The 22,399-nt window shown below is 40.7% G+C and overlaps 4 protein-coding genes across 6 annotated transcripts in view; all 4 read left to right on the top strand.

The window, feature by feature from the left end:
• LOC142887246 (acidic mammalian chitinase-like) overlaps nucleotides 1–22,399 on the top strand; it is a 53,117-nt gene that overhangs the window by 3,439 nt on the left and 27,279 nt on the right. The gene's annotated exons all lie outside the window — the stretch shown is intronic.
• LOC142887244 (chitinase-3-like protein 1) lies at nucleotides 997–5,665 on the top strand. 2 transcript variants are annotated; one of them, XR_012926512.1, is made up of 11 exons: nucleotides 997–1,088; nucleotides 1,181–1,207; nucleotides 1,342–1,546; nucleotides 1,638–1,691; nucleotides 2,024–2,186; nucleotides 3,484–3,608; nucleotides 3,715–3,817; nucleotides 4,093–4,275; nucleotides 4,481–4,597; nucleotides 4,697–4,809; nucleotides 5,010–5,148. XR_012926512.1 is itself a non-coding variant. In XM_076024727.1 (11 exons), exons 1-11 carry the CDS (start codon nucleotides 1,004–1,006, stop codon nucleotides 5,369–5,371), a joined length of 1,557 nt encoding a protein of 518 aa, XP_075880842.1. In that variant the 5' UTR covers nucleotides 997–1,003; the 3' UTR covers nucleotides 5,372–5,665. The 2 variants fall into 2 exon arrangements, 1 of the variants encoding a protein (XP_075880842.1); XM_076024727.1 differs by having other exon boundaries at nucleotides 4,677–4,809; nucleotides 5,010–5,665.
• On the top strand, nucleotides 6,525–10,191 carry arfrp1 (ADP-ribosylation factor related protein 1). Of its 2 annotated transcripts, none has more exons than XM_076024726.1 (7): nucleotides 6,525–6,860; nucleotides 7,323–7,410; nucleotides 7,558–7,640; nucleotides 7,860–7,941; nucleotides 8,091–8,161; nucleotides 8,599–8,699; nucleotides 9,054–10,191. In XM_076024726.1, exons 2-7 carry the CDS (start codon nucleotides 7,371–7,373, stop codon nucleotides 9,139–9,141), a joined length of 465 nt encoding a protein of 154 aa, XP_075880841.1. In that variant the 5' UTR covers nucleotides 6,525–6,860; nucleotides 7,323–7,370; the 3' UTR covers nucleotides 9,142–10,191. The 2 variants fall into 2 exon arrangements, with proteins under 2 accessions (XP_075880841.1, XP_075880840.1); XM_076024725.1 differs by having other exon boundaries at nucleotides 6,526–6,924.
• Nucleotides 11,521–22,364, top strand: LOC142887242 (stathmin-3-like). Its single transcript, XM_076024724.1, has 5 exons — nucleotides 11,521–11,667; nucleotides 19,461–19,556; nucleotides 19,689–19,867; nucleotides 20,831–21,022; nucleotides 22,048–22,364. The coding sequence occupies exons 1-5, from the start codon at nucleotides 11,649–11,651 to the stop codon at nucleotides 22,105–22,107; spliced, it is 546 nt and encodes a 181-aa protein (XP_075880839.1). The 5' UTR covers nucleotides 11,521–11,648; the 3' UTR covers nucleotides 22,108–22,364.

The following is a 22,399-nucleotide window of genomic DNA, read 5'->3' as shown; positions in this document are numbered from 1 at the left end:
ATCCTCTCTGCCTGCCACTGATTCAGCTGGGCCACAGTCACATGCCGCTTTCTCCTGCTGGGTTTTCAAATAAACAAAGTGGGTTTGTCGTGGTTGCTTCTTTGTATTTTGCTTCATGTGCGGTCATCTACACTTTTTTTTAACAATTCAAAATAGTCTGGCAACTGATGTAAAAAGCACTAACTTTATATTTTGGGCATTTATTCCAGTTTTAGTTGACCTCTCCATGACACAACAACTCAAACGTTTATTCTGTTGTATTTTTGGAAAACTGTCCCTTAAAATTCCCAGCAATTTAACACCTCAGAAAGTACACCAGGGGTTTACCAGGGCTCTTCTTCACACAAAAGGAATCTATTCATTTCAGTTGTAAGTTAAGACATCAAGCTAGCAACAACATACCATCATTCTAAGGACTTTGTTTTGGATTGAGTTTCCAATACAGGTTTTCTGGCCTCTGTTCAGGAGGTATTGTTTGTTTGTTTGTTTGTTTGTTTGTTTGTTTGTTTGTTTGTTTGTTTGTTTGTTTTAAGAGCTATAAGTAAAAACCTGTAAGTGGGTCACATTGTATCCTGATCCAGTCTACAGAGGGAAGAAAACATTAGCTGTTACTAATTTTACTCTTGCCATACCTGACACTGTAATTATTCATGAAATCATTCAAAAGCTTTTAAGCTTTTAGGTGTTGCAACAGGCTCATTCATTTTAAGAAAGGTGTGGTAACGGCTATATCAAGTTATTAGTTAGTTTAAATAGCCCCCAAAAAATTAAATATATGATATGTTTTAGATATTGTTGTTGTTGTTGTCAGTAGTAGTAGTAGTAGTATACCAAAGAAAATAGTTATTTTGATTGTGGAATTTTAAAGTAATCCCTCTAGCAAGGTAGCTATTATTTTCAATTTCTGTGCTCCACCCAGAGTAACATGAGCTGTTGGCATGATGTTACACTATGAGTGTAATTTTGCTCTTCCTGTTGTTTTCAAGCATGTGAGAGCAAGGCAATGGGAGACTGTGGAATTGGAGAGTCGGTTGAAATGCGAACATCACAGACATTGAACATGAACACAGGGATTGTAAGCATTTTTGGTAAGGAGTTCTGATTTATTTATTCAATTGTATATTTATGTTCATTTCAGAGAATCTTTTTGCATTAAAATGTGATTTGTTGCTTCTTGTAGTTGTTCTGCAGCTTCACTCTCAGATGGGTGAGTGATGTTTTGAAAGCAGGGATATTGTGATTACAGAGAAACAAGGGGATTTGTTTTTGTGCATAAATGGGACTCTCGGTCATTGTATTTTGTTCAAAATGTATACATATACATACATATTCCTGTTGCAGCAACAACGGCCAAAGTGGTCTGTTACTTCACCAACTGGTCCCGCTACAGGACTGGCTGGGGGAAATTCCTCCCAGAGAATATAGAACCTTTTCTCTGCACCCACCTGGTGTATGCATTCGCTGTCATCGACCATGCATACGACATCACTGAACATGAGCAAAATGAGAAAAGTCTGTACAAATCTTTTACGGAGCTGAAAAAAAGGTAAAAAGGGGAGCTTCAGGATGTGCACCACTCTCTTGTTGGACGGTTCTGTACTTCATGTGTTTTTCATGTCTTTTATGCTCCTGAACAGGAACCCCATGCTGAAGACGTTACTGTCGGTCAGAGAGGACAGCGAAGAATCTCAGTGAGCATTTCCGTTCCTATTTCCTAATGAAACTCTTCCATCTGCTGACAGACAGCAAGAATGGCAGTAAAGTCATATTTTTCTTAATATTATGATCCCCCCCCCCCACCCTGAAAACGGCCATAGTGGCAACACAGAATTGCTATATTTCGCAATTTGCTTTGCATAATTACAATTTTGAGGTGCATTTCTGTGTCTTGACAATGCATAAGAAAACATTTCAACCCATTTTAACAATGAAGACTGACAGTCGTGGCTGCATGTAAACGCTGTGAAAATAAGAGCGGCACAGGAAATCTGGACTTTTTTTTAATTATTATTATTATGTGCAGGTTCTCTGCCATGATGTCCTCTCCAGACAGCCGTCACACCTTCATCCAGTCCTCCATCAGATTCCTGAGGATTCATGGATTCGACGGTTTGGATCTGGATTTGAAGCGAGAAGCTGACGGAGTTCCTGCAGAAGACAAGAAGATATTCACTCAGCTTTGCAAGGTAAACTGCGGGCAGAGACGGGACCAGCGATGCTTTCTCATACTTGGTTGGTAATAGCGTAAGGTGTTCCCGTGCCAGCAAGGAGACAATAGGGCCAGATGCACAAAGCAATCGCGCAGTATTTGTGGTGGGGAAAAAAAACTGTAGGAGTTTTAACAAGGACAAAAATATGCACCATATCCACAGAACCTACGCAAAGGAAAAAAAAAAAGTGTCACAGCTGCGATAATAGATGTTAATTATCATTTACATGCATTTCACAAAATGTCACCCTCTTCCATGCAATTAAGGCTCATTAGAAATCACATTAGGTGCCTTATTTATTCACAAAGACTTTGATGACTTCCACACACAGTTAGACAGACACAAACACCACCTGTGCAAAACAAGCGGTCTTTCTGGCACAGTCAGAGTGGACTCTAATGCTTATGGAGTGTGATTTTTTTTATTTTAAATGTCAGAAGGTGTGTAAGGGCTAAAATTAAAGTTGTGTTAAATAAAGAAGAACACTGAAAGAGCTCGTAGAAAGAGAAGGATGCATTATTCGAAAACATTTTGCCACATAAACCTGAAATCACTGTGTCTGTTAGATTCACTTACTCAATCAGGCAGCACATATATAATAACTTCAAAACCCAGCTTTAAAAACATGCTGATATAATTATTTCAGACATTTGTCAGAACTGCAGCATTGATTGCAATTAATATTTTTTTAGCAGGTGTTCCAAAAAGAATCAGGTCATTTTTATACTTTTGCACAACTTAATTATATCCCTAAAAACGCAGATGATCTTCAGAAGCAGTAGCAAAGACTATTTTTGAAAGGTTGCTAAATAAAGACAGTGGTACATTTGTTCTATTTTAGTCTTTTGATGTTGAAAGAATGTCCTTTCAAAAATGCATTTGCTCACAGTGGTATCGGTAAAAATGGCAGCAGGACATGCAGAGGTCAATAATAAGATCAAATAATCAAGATTTTGAATACTCAGAGTCCCATTTGATTAATTTGGTCAATTTTTTTTTTTTTTTTTTTTTTTAAACCTGTTTTTTCTGAAAACCTGAAACTGTCTCAACTTTTCTTTGTTTCTTAATTTGGACATGAAGTTTAAGCAAACAGTATGAGGTTGACTTTCGGTTTTAAAGGACACTTTTTTGTCTGTAAATGCTCAGATAAACTGAAGTTGCCAGTGGAGATGGGGTGGGGAATAAAAGCAGTCATTAAAAATATTACATGCTTGGCCAATTCAACTGATTGATGGGCCTGCAACCAACGTGTTTGTGTCTCTGCTGTTTGCAGGAGCTCTCAGAGGCCTTTGAGTCTGAGACTAAAGATGGAACAAACACAAGACTGATTCTGTCTGCAGCAGTGGCAGCACAAACAGATGTCACTGACAGTGGATATGATGCCGCTGAGCTGTCAAAGTAACATTTTCCCCTTTTTTTTCTACCTGGATTCGGTCACAATAGGCTGCTATCCCGTGTGAGTCGTTGTTGAGAATGGTGTATTTTGTATGTCTTGTGCATTAAGGTACCTGGACTTCATCAGTGTAAAAACCTTTCACTTTGGAAGTGGTGAAGATGGAATGACGGCCCACCACAGTCCACTGTACAGTGGAAACAATGCCAGTATAGTAAGCATGAAAATGTTGCTACACTCGAAAAAAAAACAAAATCAAAGGTGTAAATTAACTTGTATTCTGCATATTTCATTTAAAACCACAAGCTGGACGCAGTTTGAAGGTCTAAGGAAATTAAAACAGTTCCGTCATTTGGCCAGCAGGTGTCGGCAAATCTGGTTGTAGAGAGAGTGTGTGTGTGTGTGTGTGTGTGTGTGTGTGTGTGTGTGTGTGTGTGTGTGTGTGTCACCCGTGCGTGTGACACAATGATTTCTTTTCTTGCCTCTCAGGATCATGTGATGCGTTCCTGGACTGAGCGCGGCGCTGCAGCAGAGAAACTGTTGCTGGGTTTTCCCACCGACGTCCGTGCCTTCACCTTATCAACCTCAGCAGGAGGCCTCGGGGCCAAAATTAAGGGCCCTGCCAACCCCGGCCCCTACACCCAGCAGATTGGTGTCTGGTCTTACTATGAGGTAACAAGACGTTGTTAAGCTACGCTATCAAACAGCTGAAAGCCTTTATTCCCTGGATTACAAGTTTTCTTAAGGACATAAGGGGGGGGGGGAGTCATCACCATTACTGGTCATTCAGACATTCTTGCAATACCATTAGCATATCAGCTTCCGGTATTGCAAAAGAATTACCACTATTTCATGGACTCACTTGTTTATTTGCCAGACCTGCTCCTTCCTGAACGGCGCCTCAGTAGAGTGGATTGAGGATCAGAAAGTCCCCTACGCAGTCAAAGGAGACCAGTGGGTGGGATTTGATAACGACAGAAGCATCGATGCGAAGGTGCGGTGCCGCGTTGTGGGATATTTTTCTGCCTTGGTCTGGACCGTCTGAAGCTTTGTTCCGTGTGACCGGCTGACAGGTGGATTATTTGACGAGCAGGCAGCTTGGAGGGGCCGCCGTGTGGACTCTGGATATGGATGACTTCTCTGGGCGGTTCTGTGGACATGGCAAATACCCACTAATATCACATTTGAGACAAAAACTCAGTCAAGGTGACAGCTTAGCATGTATTCATTTAAATGTATTTGACTTCAACAAATAACACAGCTCTTAAAATGCAATTTCTGTTGTGTATTAAGAACTGAAGGGTCTACTGACATATAGGAATGATGATCTGAGCTTTCATATCTTAAAAATGGGTTTCTTTCCCGTTAAAATATTGTATTCACTCTGACTTTGTTTTTCTTCCCAGACTTGCCAACACTGAAAACCACCTCGGCTGCTCCTCTCCCCACAACAACTCCTGAAAACACACAGTCCACGCACGAACACGTCATCACTGCGCAACCGCCTGACAGCTGCTCCCAGAACATTACCGTTGTGTATCCCACCAGCAGCTTCTGCACAAACAGAAGAGATGGAATCTATGAGAAGTCGCGTAGCCCAAAGGCATTCTACATGTGTCTGCAGAGAAAAACATTTTTAACTAAGTGTCACATCCTGGTACCACAACACAGCGGCGCAGTGACAATCACATCACCAAAGGACTTAAATATAGCAAGATGTGTGTTAGTCACCCTGTTCCATCTGTTAAGGGTGTGGATTAACAGGTAATTTCACCTTTGGTTCCAAATTATGAAGGTGCTTCAATCATGTCTCCTTTTAGAGGCATGAAATCATGATGGTAAATAATATTGTAATATAACTTCATTTCTAGCATAAAATCCCACTAAACCTCTGGCATTTTAATGGAAGAAAGTGGAAATTAAGTACGTTTTTTTGTACTTGACCATCCTTTGTAGTAATATGGCTTGTAGCAACAATGCTTTATTTACGGTTATCAGCTTCAAGGAGTTTTAATCACATTACATCACTAATTCATTTCTTGCAATTCTTGTATGTGCAGGCAGCAGTCAAAATAAAATTTGAAATCTCTTCTGACATACTTTTGTTTTGAATTAAAACAGGTAAGTTTAACTATAGCTATTACTATAACACTTAACTATATATATATATAAAAAAATCTAAATCAAATTCATTTGACTGATATTACAAGGTATACTGAATGATTAAAGTTAAAGTTGGAGTAAATAAAAGCAAAGCTGTATTTAAGTCCCACTAATACATGATTGATTGTCCATATAGGTGGAAATACAATTTTCATTTTGAAAGATAAACGTAATGACAATAACATGCAATACTTTCGACTTGATTTCTGAGAACATCGACAAAAGAACCCTCCAGCACACCAGATGGCAGTAATGCGCCTCATAGCTGATGGGTAGTTGCCGTAACACAATATGCCATTAGACATTATGCAAAGCCTGTGTTATTTACAGTGCATCAGTCTGGGTCGCAGACTCCGAGGTTTGAGGCTAAACTCCGCCTTCTTCCTACAACTTCCTATTTAACCCTAACTATGGATGTGTATGCTAAATGCAATATATACGTTTAAAATGAGCGACTACTCATTTTCCATACGAGGGTATATGTATGCATGAAAGGATTACACTTGATATATTATGAACACGGAGTTTTGTTTTTGTTTTGTTTTTTAAGTTTATCTATAAAAAAATAAATAAATAAATAAAATTGCAAACTGTACGTAAGTGAGAAATAGTGGCATTCCTATGACTGCAATTGATTTAATAGGAACATGGACATCCAAAAAGCTCGAATTTATAAACCCCTACGTACTGACGACGGCATCCGCGATAGGCCATCGCAGGCAAAGATGAAGAATATAAAAAGAAGCGCACATCATTTCCCACAATGCCCTGCGTCGCACTCCTTGATGTTCCGCACATATCGAAGCTGCTGTGTGTTGTGGAGTTAAAAGTCAGGACGGCAGCTACGAACGACGACTATTTTTCACGTAGTATATCCGCATGACAGTTTCAAGAAACGCATGCTCACAACTGCTCGTAGACATGTCCGTTTACTGCGGTTAAAATTGCGTCTGAGCGGCGAGTATCGCTGTGTTTTGGCGTCTCTTACAGGCTAAGCTATGCGAGCAAGCTAACACCTACAAGACTGGTGTGGAGGACTTCAGTTGTTGACAAACCGGAGCCAAAATGTATACCTTATTATCTGGACTATACAAGTACATGTTCCAGAAGGATGAATACTGCGTTCTGATCCTGGGACTGGATAACGCTGGGAAAACGGTACACGAAACCACGATTTGAATTTGGACCCGCCGGATGACGTTGTTAACAGTGGTGCAGTCATCTCCGTTTGTTTACATGCAATTGCTCTGTCGTTGTGATCAGAAAGTTGTGATTTTCAAGTCGGACTCGTCAGAAAACCAATTCAACTACAAAATACATTATATTACACTTCTTTAAAACTAAGATGTGTCTCCTGTATTGGTTAATGTCAAACACTAGTGTTTGATTGAAGGATGTTACATTATGAGATATATGCATGAGGTCAACTGGTGCCATTTAACCTCCTATGTATGCTTACGTGTCCTTTAGCCTCGGCCATGCCGTTTGTCACTAAACAAATGAACGTGTCCTCTTTAAATTGTTAGTACATTTTATGGTTTTCTTGTTTTTTGCAGACCTTCCTGGAACAAACAAAAACAAAGTTCAGTAAAAACTATAAGGGAATGAATCTGTCCAAGATCACAACCACAGTTGGACTAAACAGTGAGTTCAGGTTCTCCTTCTGTACTGTTGTTTTCTGTAGTATTCACTCTTAAATCATTGCATAAAAGCAGTTGGTTTTGCTTATCAAAGACATTCAATTCCGTGCCCTCCATCCAATTCTCCTTTGTCTTGTTTTTTGCTTCCCAGTTGGAACAATAGATGTGGGCAAAGCTCGTCTAATGTTCTGGGATCTGGGTGGCCAGGAGGAGCTGCAGTCTCTCTGGGACAAGGTACGTTTTAAATATCTTATTTATCCACTGAGACTTGTGGACCAGAGATTGTTTGATTGCTTGACGCAGACCTAAAACCCCAATTGTAAGTTATTTCACAAGGCTGGCTCACAGCTCATGCTTTTTTCTGTGTCTTTCTGCCAGACATCAGAGACATTGTGAGAAGTTGTTTCAGTGTCATAGTGTTTTTGTTTTGTTTTTTCCAATGTTTGTATCCAGTACTATGCCGAATCCCATGGAGTCATCTATGTGATAGATTCAACAGATGAAGAGCGACTTTCTGAGTCGAAGGAAGCATTTGGTCAGTCAGTGTATTTGTATTTTTGTATGAATTGTATAACAATTTGTTGCTGTATTATTTACCCCCTCTTAATGTTGAGACATTATTTATACATAGAGATATTTGTTTCTTAGTTAATTGAGTAAAATGTACCAACTTCTTTCTTTTAGAGAAAATGATCAGCAGTGAGTCGCTGGAAGGCGTCCCTCTGCTCGTACTGGCTAACAAACAGGATGTACCGGTACTGTATCATCTTTACTTCTCAACTGGAATGATCCTCACATTTAGACAACCACATGAACTTTAGGACTCTTAAGAATGTGTGTAACCGTCGAAAGTGAATGCCAGCAGCATAAGGAGAGGGTTCATTGATTTAATCTTAGCTGAAACAAAGCTCTGACTTTCACAGAGCAGGACATTTGACTGTCACAGTGTTGAACTAGTTTGCCAAACAAATGTAAGTGCACAATCGATCATTGGAGTGAAGAGATGAGTAATCTTAGAAAACAACATTGGAAAAAAAATATTTTGAACTGCTTCCTGTAGAGCTGAAATCTGCTTTCCAGTCCCCCATTAAACGTATTCACTAAACTTATTGTCCTGACAAAAAAAAAAATTGCTCTCATTCTTTTTGCCGTTGCAACCCTTATCAGTGTGATGTGTCTGCCATCTTCCCAGAACTGTTTATCAGTGCCGGACATTAAGACGGCGTTCAGTGACTCCGCCTCAAAGATCGGCAGGAGAGACTGTCTGGTCCAGCCGTGCACCGCCCTCACAGGGTAAGACTGCTGCTCAGTGTCACAGGAATTAAGACAAATCACTATTTTCCGCTTAAGCTGGCAAAGTTGAAGTGGCCCAATGTTGGAAGGAAAAGAAAAGAATCATATTAATCAGAAATGGATTTGAATTTTGTATAACCGTATACATATACAGGTACTACCCAGAAAATTAGAATATCTATACATATATATACGTATATATATATATATACATACGTGTATGTATGTATGTATGTATGTATGTATATAGATATATATATAGATATATAGATATAGATATATATATATATAATAAGCTGGTGGTGAGGAGTTTGAATTAACTTCCCAACAACGTCTCATGTGCTTTCTCTACAGGGACGGGGTAGACGAGGGTATAGAGTGGATGGTGAAGTGTGTGATCAGAAACATACACAGGCCGCCCAGACAGAAGGACATCACCTAACGAGTCACCAGAACTCTTAGGTTTTTCTCCCCTGAGGACATTCCATGTTTACCCCCGGTGCTCTTCTTCCTGACTGCTCTGACCGAATTCCTGCTGGCCAGTGTTCAATACAGAATGAAAGACAGTGTGGCTGCCATCTTTTTAATCTGATGGAATTTAGTCAGATACAAGCTTTAAATTGATGTCTGTTTATCCCCCCCACCCCCCCGGCCCCCGGCCCCCTTCTAGCAATTTCCTCAAAGTCCGACAAAACAGAATCCAAACAAACAAAAAAACCAACGCACAGCTTTGAGCTTTGATTGCTGCCACACTGTCACGCAACCAGGAGGCTTTTTTCTTTTCCTTTGTTAGTGGTGAACAACAACAACCTCTGCTACTGTCAACTCTTATTTCATCTGCTGCTGCAGCTGCAGACTGTGAAGAGAATGAGTATAAGGAGAAAAAACTTTTCTTCACTTTACTCCCTTTCAGCTGTTCTTTTTTTTGGGGGGGTGGGGGGGGGGGGGGGTTGTGTGTCCACCTCCTCAGTCTGGTAAAAAAAAAAAAAAATGGGGCAGATTGAGAAGCTGCACTCAGTTATGTAACAAAAGTGTATGAACTAAAGGCTCAATGAGCTCCAGGAACTCTGTGACCTGCCAAATCTGTTTCCCTTGGAACGTGTGAAGCTATGAAAAACAAAGCTAGAATGTCTCTTGTAAGGAGATGGTAAGACAAAAGTTCTGATTGCAAAGTGAGAAACTGGAGTGGGCAAATTATCTGGAAAGCTAATTATGTTTTAAAAATAATAATAATAATAATAATTATTATTATTATTATTATCATTATTATTATTATTATTATTATTATTATTACATTATATTATAATATTGTTATCCACTCCGTTTTTGTTTTCTTTATCTTTTGAATGAGTATTTCAACTTTGAATAGAATATAACAGAGTTTACTCCCCGGACTGTTGTCAAGGCACAGTTGTTCTGTCCTGTGTGGCGTTCTACTGTGCAGTGTATATTTTGACACTACAGTAAAAAAATAAATAAAAGTTGAACAATCTTTGGTCGTTTTGTTAAAGGGTGAAATGCCAACATCATACATAAAGATTGCTCCAAAATGAATGATACATTTCTTTAGTTCTTCTCTTTTAACCACCGCCAAACTAGAGTTAATGGCCAAGAGTTGTTCTTTTGTTTTCCTCTCTTAGTGTGTAAGACTCATGTCACTTTTTGAAAGTATTAACGGGATGTCACATTTTGTGGGTTTAGATGAAACTAATGGCGAATCAATTTTAAAAGGAGTCTTTTACTGAGCATCTTCATACGGGCCAATACATGATTGTATCTCGACCAGTGATCAAAAACTGCATTTGAAAAGTAAATGCTGTTGTTATTATATTTTTTAAATCACATTCAATTCAATGTGAAACTCAGACCTGAAACTATTAACTGTTTGTTCCCCAGATTTACCTTTGCCAAACTGGTAATAACAGTGCTGTTTGTGTTAGGCATAAAACAGTGGGATTGTATGCCCTGTTTCTTGGGTTACATGGTTCCAGCAGTTTGTGTCCCTCCCTTGTGTTTGTTCAGCCTGCAGAAATCGATGGTCCATTTGAAATGCCCACACTTCACATCCCCCATGAGATCAGCAGAGTGGTAGTAAATCTTGTGTCTTGCAATATTAGACAGCAACTAGTTAGTAGGATCAAAGTTTCCAACAAAGCCATCAAATGGTGTGTGTGTGTGTGTGTGTGTGTGTGTGTGCGTGTGTGTGTGAGAGAGAGAGACAGGATGAAGACTGAGAGGGAAAATTACCGGACGACAGGAGGAAGCGATTGATAGCAGGGTCACGCCTTGACCTCTGACCCCCCAGAGTTCTTCCTGGAATAGGAATCCTCAGCTTCATTACTGGTTCCAACTGTTTCATGAAACAGACAAATAGATAGAAAGCACAAACCGAGCCTGAATGTGACATGTCTGATATCACTAAAAGTCTTCACCAAAACAAACCGACTCCTTGCACCTGCTCTGCTCCTTTAAAAAGACTTTCATGAAGAAAAAAATCATCAGCAGGCATGATTTTGTGAGCATACATTGCAATCAGAGGATGGACCCCCGTCTTTTCTTAATTTTTTTCAGAGTTGTTACAGTTTATAGAGATGGAATTCATTTGTGAATTTATTTGTGACTCATGAATTTCAATTTAGCCTGGATCAGATGGATTGATGGTTATGTTGTGTATCTTGAGGTCATCTTGTTGAAACTGACCTCAAATGTAACGACATACACACACAGACAGGTGTTAAGATCTTAACAGCACGATTCAGGCTACAGTCACATGTCCAAACCCTCGCCTCCTCCCCACCATCACAACCGCTCTCTCTCTCTCACTCTCTCTCTCTCCCTCCCAGTTTCCTCACACTCTCTCCTCCTCTTCATCCGGCAGCAGCATCCTCTTCACGTTCCTCTCTCTCTCTCTCTACGTCTCCGGCTTCGGCTCCACTACAAGTGGCAACAATGACCAGCACATTATCCGGTAAGACATGTTTGCTCAGCTTGACGGCTATTTTGGAATCTTTTGGTCCCATGTTGTGTGTGTTTGAATCTGAGTGTGTCAGGTTCAGGGGTGGGGCTTCGCTTGGACAGACGGTGTGTGTGTGTGTGTGTGTGCGTGTGCCTGGGCTTTATTCTCTCATCGTGTGGCTCCTCCGGCTGCCTGAGCCTCATCAGGAAACAGCAGGTTGTTGGTTTGTTCGCAGTGACATGGAAACGACAGCTGACAGCTCAGCTGTGCTCGACACGCACGTCGAAAGCGGCATTTGTTGTTGGATTCCCTGCTGGTTAGTTTGTGTAACAAGCCATAGATGGCAAAAATAAAAAATAAATGAAAAAAAATCGCACATATTCGTACCAGCATCATAATCATAGATCTTGGGTTGGTGGCAGGATGAAATTATTAAAGGAAATCATGGTAGCCATATTAAGTATGTTACACAAAATACACATGTAAAAAAAAGTGCAAGTTTATGCAATGATATTTAATTTATACTGCATCAATAATATCAATAATAAGGTGACACCAAGAGATTATTTAACAATTATCTAAACAGGAAGAAAAAATATTACCTTAAATATCTTGTATTATCATCCTCCAAATTAGGATTTGCCTACCAAGACATAGCTATGGGCTTGGGCTCTTTGCAGGTATGTGAACTCAATGAACCAAATTCATGTGCGGTGCATGCAAGCCGAGTCGAGTTAAAGATGCCAGAGACAATGACTGAGTAGAAGCTCTCAACTCAGAAAAGTATATGATTGGGAAAAAACAAATCATCAATTTGCAAATAATCAAATCCAATCGTCCCTCAATCAATTGCATTGTGCACACTGGGACTCAGGAACACACACACACACACACACACACACACACACACACACACACACACACATTTATATGTGTATATATATATATATATATATATATGTGTATATATATATATATGTATATATATATATATGTATATATATATATATATATATATATATATATATATATCATCAAAGATGCATTACAATCATCGACTTTGTTCCACATTGTTTTGAGAACTACAGGTGAAATCCATCACAAAGCCTTTATTTCTAATGGCACTGGTGTTAAATATCTCAAAACATTTCAACCCGAGATTGCCTTGTCATGGAGGTTTAGTCCATGCACTCCTCAGTGGCTGCAGCAACTATTCAGATCAACTGACTGGCTCGATTTTGTCACCCTTGTCATCTTGGATCTTTGTCTGGTGTCAGAGACCCCCCCACCCCACCCCACCACACCACACCCCACCCTCACACCTCCTACCGATCTCACTCCAATGACTTTGTATCAAACTCTTGAGTCATGGCTCTGACAGTGCTCTATCTTTCCCCGCATCCTCGTTTCTCTGCCGCGATTCTCTTGTTTTCACCTTCTCTGCGGCCGCTGCAGGAAACTCTCCGCAGGAAGTTGGCCATCGGGAGAATAAATGAGACAAGGCAGGCAGGGCTGGTGAATTCACAGCAGAGGTAGTGCCACACTGGCAACTCACAGTGACAAGGCTGAACGTAAAATACGAACACGCAGAGAATTAGGACGCCTCAGTTTCATAGCTGATTTTTAAATACAAATCTAGATTTAAAACGTTGTGCTGAGCACAATTACAAACAATGTGGTTTATTAATCCCAGCAGTGCTCTGAGCTGCCCACTCAACAGAATGACTCACTGTGTGCAGATCAGTGGGGGAGTGGAGACTGTGACAGCTTTTAAAGAAACAGTTCTAGGCAAAAATGAGGCTGCTGTCCTTGTTGTTGCTGTTGTTTTTGCTGTTGTTTGTTCAGTGGAAGGTTTATTGGCACAACAGTGTAAACAATGAAAAAATAAGAAAAATGAAACAAACTGAGTTTATTTGGTAAAAATGTACTGGATCTAAAATAAATGCAGTGCTTAGTTTTAGCAGAACATGGAGCTGACAAACATTTGAAGCCTGTTTGTCTTCAGCTTCCTTCTTCCGACCAAAGAAACTCGGCTAAAGGCCACTTCCCTCTTCCTGACGCACTCTACTTCTTTTATTTGGCTTTTATCTAACCTACAATTACTTTTCTATTGTTTGGAGGGTTGGACTGTTTTTCTTTTCTTTTGTCACATTCTATTTTCAGCACGCAGTATTATTTTTGATACCTTTGATGTGTGACTACAGGGAGGCTTAGGAAGGAAAGGAAAAGAAACGCACCCTTCCCATCCGCCGCTGCTTTATTACACGGCAAGACCATTACCTGGCTGCAACTGCTATTTTAAACTTTTATGATAATTTTTTTTAAGTCTAGTACAAGATTTAGTTTTCTCTGGATAAATATACAAAAAGAAAGTTGATTCAACTTCTCAATCCACAAAAAAAAAAAATCATTTGTGTGCAATTAGAAGTAGCTATTACCCTCATGCCAAGCTCATAGAGCCCTGTGTGTCTAATAATGTGACGTTAAAGTCAAGTAGCAATCAGCCCAGCTCATAAAAACCTCCCCGTTTCTTCCTCATCCGCTCCTTTTAATGGCCAATAAGAAGAGATGAGCCACTAAGAGGCTGCATCTCTGACTTCAGCTGGATTTTAATGGAGACAACTAGGTTTACAGCGCCACACGACTATAATAAAATGATCATTGTTATTGTTCATATCAGTTTCACTAAGAGGCGCAAACACCCGGGGAACTGTTTCACTAAATGACTGTTTTGCTTCTGTGGCTGCTGAACGGCAGCAAAGCGGATTTTTTTTTTTGCGCATCTGTGTAATTTCACAGAGGCTGATTAATGTGTTGTTGCCGCACTGCAAACAGGACGGGAGCTGAGCTGCTGCAGTTTTGCCCACATTAAAGACGACACGCAGTTCTTAGAGAGCAGCGTTCACCAGCGTTCACCACACGCGGCTGAGTGGATACGTGGTGACTGCGGAGCCTTCAAAATGTGTTTGACCACAGGGACAGAGTGGCAGGCTGGTGATCACTGCAGCAGTGGCAGGTGGGAGACGAAGGCATCGAAAGACAAGACATCAAAGTATATATATATATGATGGGTTAATATATTACCCCGTCCAATATTATTATTTTTTAAATATTATAAAGGGGAAAGGGACCTGGTTTATACCTCACAGAAGAATGAATAAAATGTGGTGTTACTGGCTCAGATGCCAAATAGCTACAAAGATGCAACTATGGCATACTGTAAGGTTATTAAAGGCCGCCTGCATGTTAAGGAAAGTTAGATTGGTATCAGTAGCAATCCAGGAGGATGGGGACGCCCCCGGAATATTGACGGGTATTTCGCACACTGCTGTTATTATAGCTCCAACTATTATCCACACTGTGAGCTTTGTTAATCAAGATCTGGCTCAGTGCTGACTGGCAGATCAAGATGACGGACAACACTTGGTGCTAAAATGCAGCACAGCCACAGTTGTGATCGAGGGAATCATCTCATTCTCATTTTGACTTTCTGCGGATGACTTCGTTTGACGCAGTGGCTTTTCCAACGACAGCGAGAGTTCGCTGGTGCATCACGCTGGAAGAGCGTGTGCGTGTGGAAAGATGGGACTAAAAGGTCCCCTCAATAATAAATGACCCTGTGGCAGCAGCCCCCACTGTGGAAGCAGCAGGGCCAATAAAAGCAACATCCAGCTTTTTGGAAGGACTTTTATCCCAGAGGATGCCTTTTTAACTCTGGCAACGGCAGCGTATTGGTCTGAACACACACACACACACACACACACACACACACACAAACACACACGCACACGGCGTATAGTTTTTTTTAGACTGAATGATCATCTCTGTCACTACCTGCCACCATGTGAATATACCTTTCTGAACAGCAGGGGGCGTGTTTCAACATTTAATAAGGCGCAAATAAACGCCAGCAATGTTGGTGAATCCCTCCAGGTTATGAGGTGTCAACATATCACGTGGAAGGCATGCAGTCGGTCCTGTTGTCCGGCTGTGTGGGCGATAAAGTACAGCCGACTGTCAGATTCTCCTGCAGAACTGGAGACTGTTAATGTTGCCATGTTGTTTCCGGCAGCGCAGATTGGCTGTGGGTGTGCAGCAGTGCAGGAGCGTCGTCATGGATTTTCTCTGCACTCCCGTTCTGATTTAAACATTTCGATGCGTGCGACCTTTATACTGACCAACACAAAAATTGCAGACTGGGTGTAAAGTTTCCGGCAGATTTTTGGCCTCGAATCAAACCTTGTGTACTTTTTTTGTTTGTTTGTTTTGTTTGGCATGATGCCTTTATTGAGTCTGTGGTGAAATTTTGTTTGTGGTCAAGGTTTGGACAGAGTTGGTGAGGAAATCTTTAGCATGGCGAAGTGATTGCGTATTATATTGTTTCTAAATGTTTTGTACGTAAATTGAATCCAAGTCTTGGTAAAGGTACAGCTCAACCTCAAACCTTGAAGTTATGATGAGCTCAGTTTTTGTTTTGTTGGTTTTATAGTGCCAAAGAAACATTAACAAATCAAGTTTTGCTACTTGGCTTAGAAATTTAATCATGACGTCACCATGGCAACATCCGTTGCGTTTAAGAGTCTCTGGTCTGGATCTCTTATTTCAGGCCTAACGACACGCATTGAAATAATGTTGCTTCCTAAACACATGCACACAAAAAACATACACACAGAGAGAGTGAGACAGTCCTTCCTGTGGGACTTGTGCCTTGTAGCCATGGTGCACAGTGATAACAAAAAAAATAAAAAATAAAAAAAAGAGACTTGCAATGTCACATAAGGACACACATCCTTCCAACTAGGTTAAGGACACTTGTCTCCCGCATGAAAGCCGTGTGGGAGCTTCTCATTGAAGAAGTCTACACAGTACATTAATTGCTCTTCATTGCACAATACTGTAAGTCAAGTATTCTCTTCTTCAGGGACTCTTCTTTCTTTCTCTAACAGTTCATGAGTCATGTGCAGATGGGCTTCCCCTCCTTCCTGGTGTCACGATCCACTGTGGCTAAAAAAAATCATCAAGCCTGAATACCAACTGAATTATTCGTCCCTGATCAGCGTGCACAAAGCCTTTGGTCTTTATTTCAAATGTTCCTGGTGTCTGTAACCCTGCGGCCTTTGTTTGTTGCTCACGCAGTGATTCCTCACCTTGCAACTATGCAGCCGTTAAGCTCAGACAACTTGGCAAGTCCGGTCATCCCTGTGCATAAAATGGTATCAGGCGCACCTAGCAGTTGCACGGCCAGCGTGTAGAAACCTGATATTCCAGTCTTCTAATGGTTGACAGGTCACATGCCGACTGCAATGTCTCTCTGGTTTTCCCTCAAATGATGAGATGTTTTGGAGTCCATTCCAGGCAACCAGTCACACACACACACACACACACACACACACACACACACACACACACACACGGTGGTTTACTGGAAGCCAGAGCAGGAAACTAAAACAGACACGGCAAGAACATCAGAACACCAAAAAGAACTGTCATGGCTGCCACAAACAGCCGCCTGTGGCAAATTATTAAAAGGTGGAAAAGAGAATTAAAAGCAAACACACATGCAAAAGTGCTGCCATCTTGGACGACACTTCTGAGTGGGAAGTTTTAATCGAGAGCAGCTCTGTGGAGACCAGCAGAGCTTCCCTGTCCATGCCGGCAGTCGAACCTGAGTCATCTCTTGCCTCTCAAGACTGAACGCCGTGCTGTGGAATTAAAACCAACACGTCACGTTAAGAACAGACTTTTTTTTAATCACCACAAAGATCTGGATGAAATTCGACAACGCCTTTTCCCTCTTTTCAATCATTTCCGCTCTTCTGAAGCTGACGTGTGAGGCCTGTTTGCATGCAGATCAGCCATATGCCCCCAGGCACAGAAGAAAAAATGAACAAAGAGCACCAGATTCCTACAGTATGTGATTTATGTGCATTTGGCCAAAACTTTAAAACAAAACACAGTTCCAGACCAACACTAAACCAGACATTAAAAAAATATATGTTTAAGCTTCCTTCCCTTTGTTTCCTTCTTCATTTGTGTGAACCACCAGGGCCTCATCTATTCTACCCTCGAGTTGTTTTGTGGGCAAAGGGACACATTGGTTTGATTATTGCCTTCACCACTGTGACCTCTTGGAGTAGTAGTAGTAGTTGGTGACGCTTTCAGTGTTATTTTCTCTCTATTACTGAAATAATACAAGCTTTGTAGCTGTGTTGATGAGATGTAATGAAGATTTAAGTTACATTACGTGCTGAAATCTATTGGCACTGTTATTATCACTGTGGGATTTCAACCTAAGAAGAGCTGAGATAGTTTATTATGAGTAGTTTATTGGTGACAACATGATGAACAGTCTGTTTCCTTCTTGGTTTTAGCGAAGACCTCACCAGGTTTGCAGGCAAATATTGAAAGAGGAAATGTGTCAGAGACAAGAAAGACACTTCTGTCATTTGGAAAGACACCAAGTGCTCTTCCTGTCTTCATCGACTGAGACATTTGTTTGTTCACACATTTGACTTTACTTCCTCACTTACACACACACCCGCACGCACACAGTATGTATTTTATATAAAACATGTTTTACATACATTTTTATGTTTTCCAGTTTGATCGATTAATTTGATTTATTTATTGGATCTTTACTACTGATTTTGTTGACTTTAGTGAGCACTTATTTTGTAATTGATTATGATGTGCCCATGCACTTATTATTTCCATGGCTTTTTTTGTTTATTTGACTGACTGATTGTGTACAGGGTTGTTCTGAAAAAAAGAGATTCAACATCCAAACTGGTCTGCGTTGAGTTTATTTTAGCAGATCCGGGCTCCACACACACACCCGAATGGTGTCTGTAGGAGTGCAAAGAGGAAAGGAGTGCAAAGAGTTTTACACGGAAGTTGTTGACATCACAGGATTCCACAGCTGTGGCTGCGACTGTTGATAAGAGACGGCTAAAACTGAAGAAGTTCTCAAATTGAAGATAAAGAAACTAGAAGCAACACCTTGAACGGACAAAGACATAACCCTGCATGGGAAAAGGAAAAACAAGTCCAAAAAAACGCAGTTGCTCACAAAGTCACTCGCAGCAGTATTTTTCCATTACAGGGTTCATGTGGAAAAGCTGCAAATGAATTGCACTTTTGGTTTAGATAAAGTTCTCTGAATTGAAATCTTAATATGTATGTATGTCAAGGCTGCAACCATATTTCTTTTCTGCAGCACAGCAGCAAGATCAACCCATGCCCACGCTGGCCTCAAACATTGGAAGCTTTGAGAGCATGTCAATTATTTACAGTCCGTCTGAAACTAACAGCTCCTCCTGAAATGCACAGCAGTGTGCCGCAGTCTCAGTCACGCAACCCAAAAAAAGCTCTCAAACCGAGGGCCTCACGTTGTGGTACCTCAGCTCTTTTACTTGATGGGTGTGTGCTAAACTTGCAGCACAAAGTTGCCCAGTCATCTGCAAAGATGCTGCCAAAGGGATTGTGATGGCAATCGTGGTGATGCTACATCTGTCCTTGTATGGTGCACCAACTAATCCCAGACCTCCATGTTGCCTTACATTCGGGAAACAAGTTTGAGGAATGCTTTAAGATGGCTTTCGTGAAAGGTGGTCAAGCTGGTTGAATACTATAGCATTTATGTAGATAAATAGATAGATAGATAGATAGATAGATAGATAGATAGATAGATGTTTGTTGTTTGTATTGTATGCGTTTTAATTTGTTTATATTTACTTTTTCTTGGGAAGGCTTTACAAAAAAGGCTTTCAGATTCTGAATGTCTTGTTTTAATCTCTCTTTAACAGCATACAAAGACAAGATCAAGGAAATGTCTGTGCTGTCTGTGCTCTGCTCGTGCTTCTACACACGGCCACACCCCAAAAGCATCTTTCAGTATGGAGGTCAGTTGTTTGCTTTTCTGTCTTTCTGTCATTATTATTATTTTTTTCAATGTGTCTCATTTGGGAACGTTCATCTTTGAGAATGCTCAGACTTGTGTCTTGTGGTTTCTGTATTAACTGCAACTCTGTCAGACCTTGAGGTGAAGGACCTGAACAAGCGGATGTCCGGCCAGTCCTTTGAGGTGATCCTGAAGCCGAGCGATGTCTCTCAGGAAACAGGCCATCCTCAGCCGCTGCCCTCACCCCCAAAGAGGGAGATATCCCTGGATGAACTTCAGAAGAGGCTGGAGGCAGCTGAGGAGAGGAGGAAGGTAAGAAGATGTGTCATGTCAGCACTGAAGTGCCATCTCTTTATTTTACCAGGTTTACAATTATACAAAGTTGAGCAAAGTCAAACTTGGTGTTATTGTTAGGGCTACACGTCCTCGTCCAAAAGATTGCATTACACTGCAGTTACATCACAATATGCTTTCCTGACATTGCATATCTTAGTTCAGCTCCCACTCATGAGCTTGTGCTGGCAGTTTAGCAGGGGTTCCTGTGCATGGTTGGCACCGGTAAGTCAGTATTGGACCCGTGGCCGCTCTAGGGAGGGCTTTAGTGAAGGATCAGTCACACACTAGAAGGATAATTGTAGCATTCTGTTACTGATTGTCTATCTTAGCCTTTCCCTAATCCATGTTACAGGACTTCACAGGAAATGATACTGGACTAAGTCAGCAAAGGAGAGAGTCCAGTATGTGCCAATAAGACTAAATTCCAAAAGGAAGGCAAGGCCTGCAGCAGTCGGTCAACACAGTTGCACCACTTTTCAGCAAGGCTGCCAACTCACGTTAGGTGTGAGTCACTGATACAAAGATGTGACCCAGTTTGTTTTGGATGAGGATTTGAAAAAGCACTGAGATGGCAGAGCAAAGGTCACAGAACCTCGTTGTACAGTCCAAGAGTATGTCTGCTTTTTGGAGAGCATTCACTGTGCAAATGCAAAGCTGAAATAAACTGTCGATCCACCTATTCATTGACGGACCATGTTGCATTTTAGGTTTAGTCAAAGGGACAATAATGTCCACAGGGTAGCTTTATTTACAAAGAGCTGGTGGGCTTAGTGCAGCAAGTCCTGCAGCAGGTTTTATGCAGCAAGATCGATTGCGCAATTTTGTCTTAAAATAGTTTTTGGAATCAAACTGCGACACCCACGGTGCCGCTTCATATTTTGGGGACCTCTGATTAATAATAACCCACTCCCTTTGTCTGCCTCCCTCAACCGACTGTAGTCCCAGGAGGCCCTGATGTTAAAGCAGCTGGCTGAGAAGAGGGAGTACATGCAGGAGGTTCTCCACAAGGCTCGCGAGGAGAACAACTTCTTCAGTAAGAGGACGGAGGAGAAGCTCTTCCAAAAGATGGAAGTCAACAAAGAGAATCGCGAGGCGCACCTGAACGCCCTAAAGCAACGGCTGCGTGAGAAAGCAAGTGCCCGCCTTGACTGCCCCGAATCCTCTGATCATCTGTGGCTTGCCATGTTGTTTAATCAGTCTAAGAAAACAAGAGGATTCTTTCCATGCAAACGCAATGCCGCAGAGCAGTATGCAAGCAGCTCCTCCGAAGGAGATTGGTGAAACTCAGGGAAAGCATTTGTTGTATTTGTATATTTTTTTATTTAGTAGCCAGAACAGTTTTTTTTAATATATATATATATATATATATATATATATATATATATATATATATATATATATATATATATATATATATAGACATATATATATATATATACATACACATACACACTACTTTTTTACTTTAAGTTTCCACACATGAAGATTTATATAGTTTTTTTGGAAGTCACAAGGCAGTTAGTTGATATTTTCCATATGCTCTGTGTTGTCAGCATGTATCTCACATGGACCCTAAAATGCATGATTTAATTATGTATAAGGGGTTATGTAAGACAGACTCAAGGATTATGTAAACTTTAGTCATCCCTGAATGAACAAAATAATGTTAGCCTTTCCCACAGACTCCCCTTTTAATATTAATGCAGCTAGTTGTTGAAAACCAGTCATATCAAAACTATATATAAGATAATATATATGCTGAAGTCTAGTATTTAAAGTTAATCATGCTCTTTTTTGTGGGGAAAAATAAAGTACAAGCTTGAGTTTAGTGGGTCAGACGCCAACATCGTGACAGACATCACTGCTCAGCACATTTCCTCTGTCTGTTACACTGACAGCAGGTTCAGTTGCCTTATTCAAAAAATGCAACTCTGCTTTACAGCTTTACACCCTGAGTCTTATCAGTTATGATTAGTAATAGAAAAAACTCACAATCTAAATGCATATCATTTTGGTTCACCTTTGTAACACATGCTGACTGATTAAAAGTCATTCGAAATGCATTTGAACACAGATAATAATTTCCACAGATGCTTGCAATCATTTCCTGTTAATAATTGAAAGAAGTCTGACAGTTTCATGTATCTTTTTCACAGGAAATCCACGCTGCCGAGGTGCGCAGGAACAAGGAGCATCAGGCCAATCTCTCCGGCTGAAAACTGTTTTCTACACCAGGGCAATGGACGCCTCTCCTGTGATGCTCCTGCAGAGTTTTCCTGTCATTTGAAATTTACCTGTTTACACCCACAGTGCACTTTCCAGAACTGAAACTACTTGTTGCTCGGCACCTTCTAATATTCAATCATCTTTTTCGTTTTCTGTATACCAGTCTTATTCAGGAGCTCGGCAACATTTGCTATGAGTAAACCCACACAGAACAGAAGAAATAAAGTTTAATTGTGAGCCGAACAAAGCTTGCGTTGCCTTGTGCTTCACATGAGATTACGT

The sequence above is a fragment of the Nelusetta ayraudi genome, unplaced genomic scaffold, assembly GCF_046127955.1.
Source record: "Nelusetta ayraudi isolate G7.1 ecotype Tasmania unplaced genomic scaffold, CSIRO-AGI_Nayr_v1 ptg000017l, whole genome shotgun sequence".
In the NCBI taxonomy this organism is placed as follows: domain Eukaryota; kingdom Metazoa; phylum Chordata; class Actinopteri; order Tetraodontiformes; family Monacanthidae; genus Nelusetta; species Nelusetta ayraudi.
Note: the sequence above shows the minus strand (reverse complement) of the source record. Positions and strands in the feature narration are given on the sequence as shown.

What these genes read in the sequence shown, in the direction of transcription:
- LOC142887244 (XM_076024727.1), top strand. Translation starts at nt 1,004, where the DNA reads ATGGGAGACTGTGGAATTGGAGAGTCGGTTGAAATGCGAACATCACAG. An exon ending in GCAGCTTCACTCTCAGATGG is followed by an intron (nt 1,208 to 1,341) that starts GTGAGTGATGTT and finishes TTCCTGTTGCAG; the next exon opens with CAACAACGGCCAAAGTGGTC. An exon ending in TTTACGGAGCTGAAAAAAAG is followed by an intron (nt 1,547 to 1,637) that starts GTAAAAAGGGGA and finishes GCTCCTGAACAG; the next exon opens with GAACCCCATGCTGAAGACGT.
- arfrp1 (XM_076024725.1), top strand. Translation starts at nt 6,832, where the DNA reads ATGTATACCTTATTATCTGGACTATACAAGTACATGTTCCAGAAGGAT. An exon ending in TGGATAACGCTGGGAAAACG is followed by an intron (nt 6,925 to 7,322) that starts GTACACGAAACC and finishes TGTTTTTTGCAG; the next exon opens with ACCTTCCTGGAACAAACAAA. An exon ending in AACCACAGTTGGACTAAACA is followed by an intron (nt 7,411 to 7,557) that starts GTGAGTTCAGGT and finishes TTTGCTTCCCAG; the next exon opens with TTGGAACAATAGATGTGGGC.
- LOC142887242 (XM_076024724.1), top strand. An exon ending in CAGCTGAGGAGAGGAGGAAG is followed by an intron (nt 19,868 to 20,830) that starts GTAAGAAGATGT and finishes AACCGACTGTAG; the next exon opens with TCCCAGGAGGCCCTGATGTT. An exon ending in AGCAACGGCTGCGTGAGAAA is followed by an intron (nt 21,023 to 22,047) that starts GCAAGTGCCCGC and finishes TCTTTTTCACAG; the next exon opens with GAAATCCACGCTGCCGAGGT.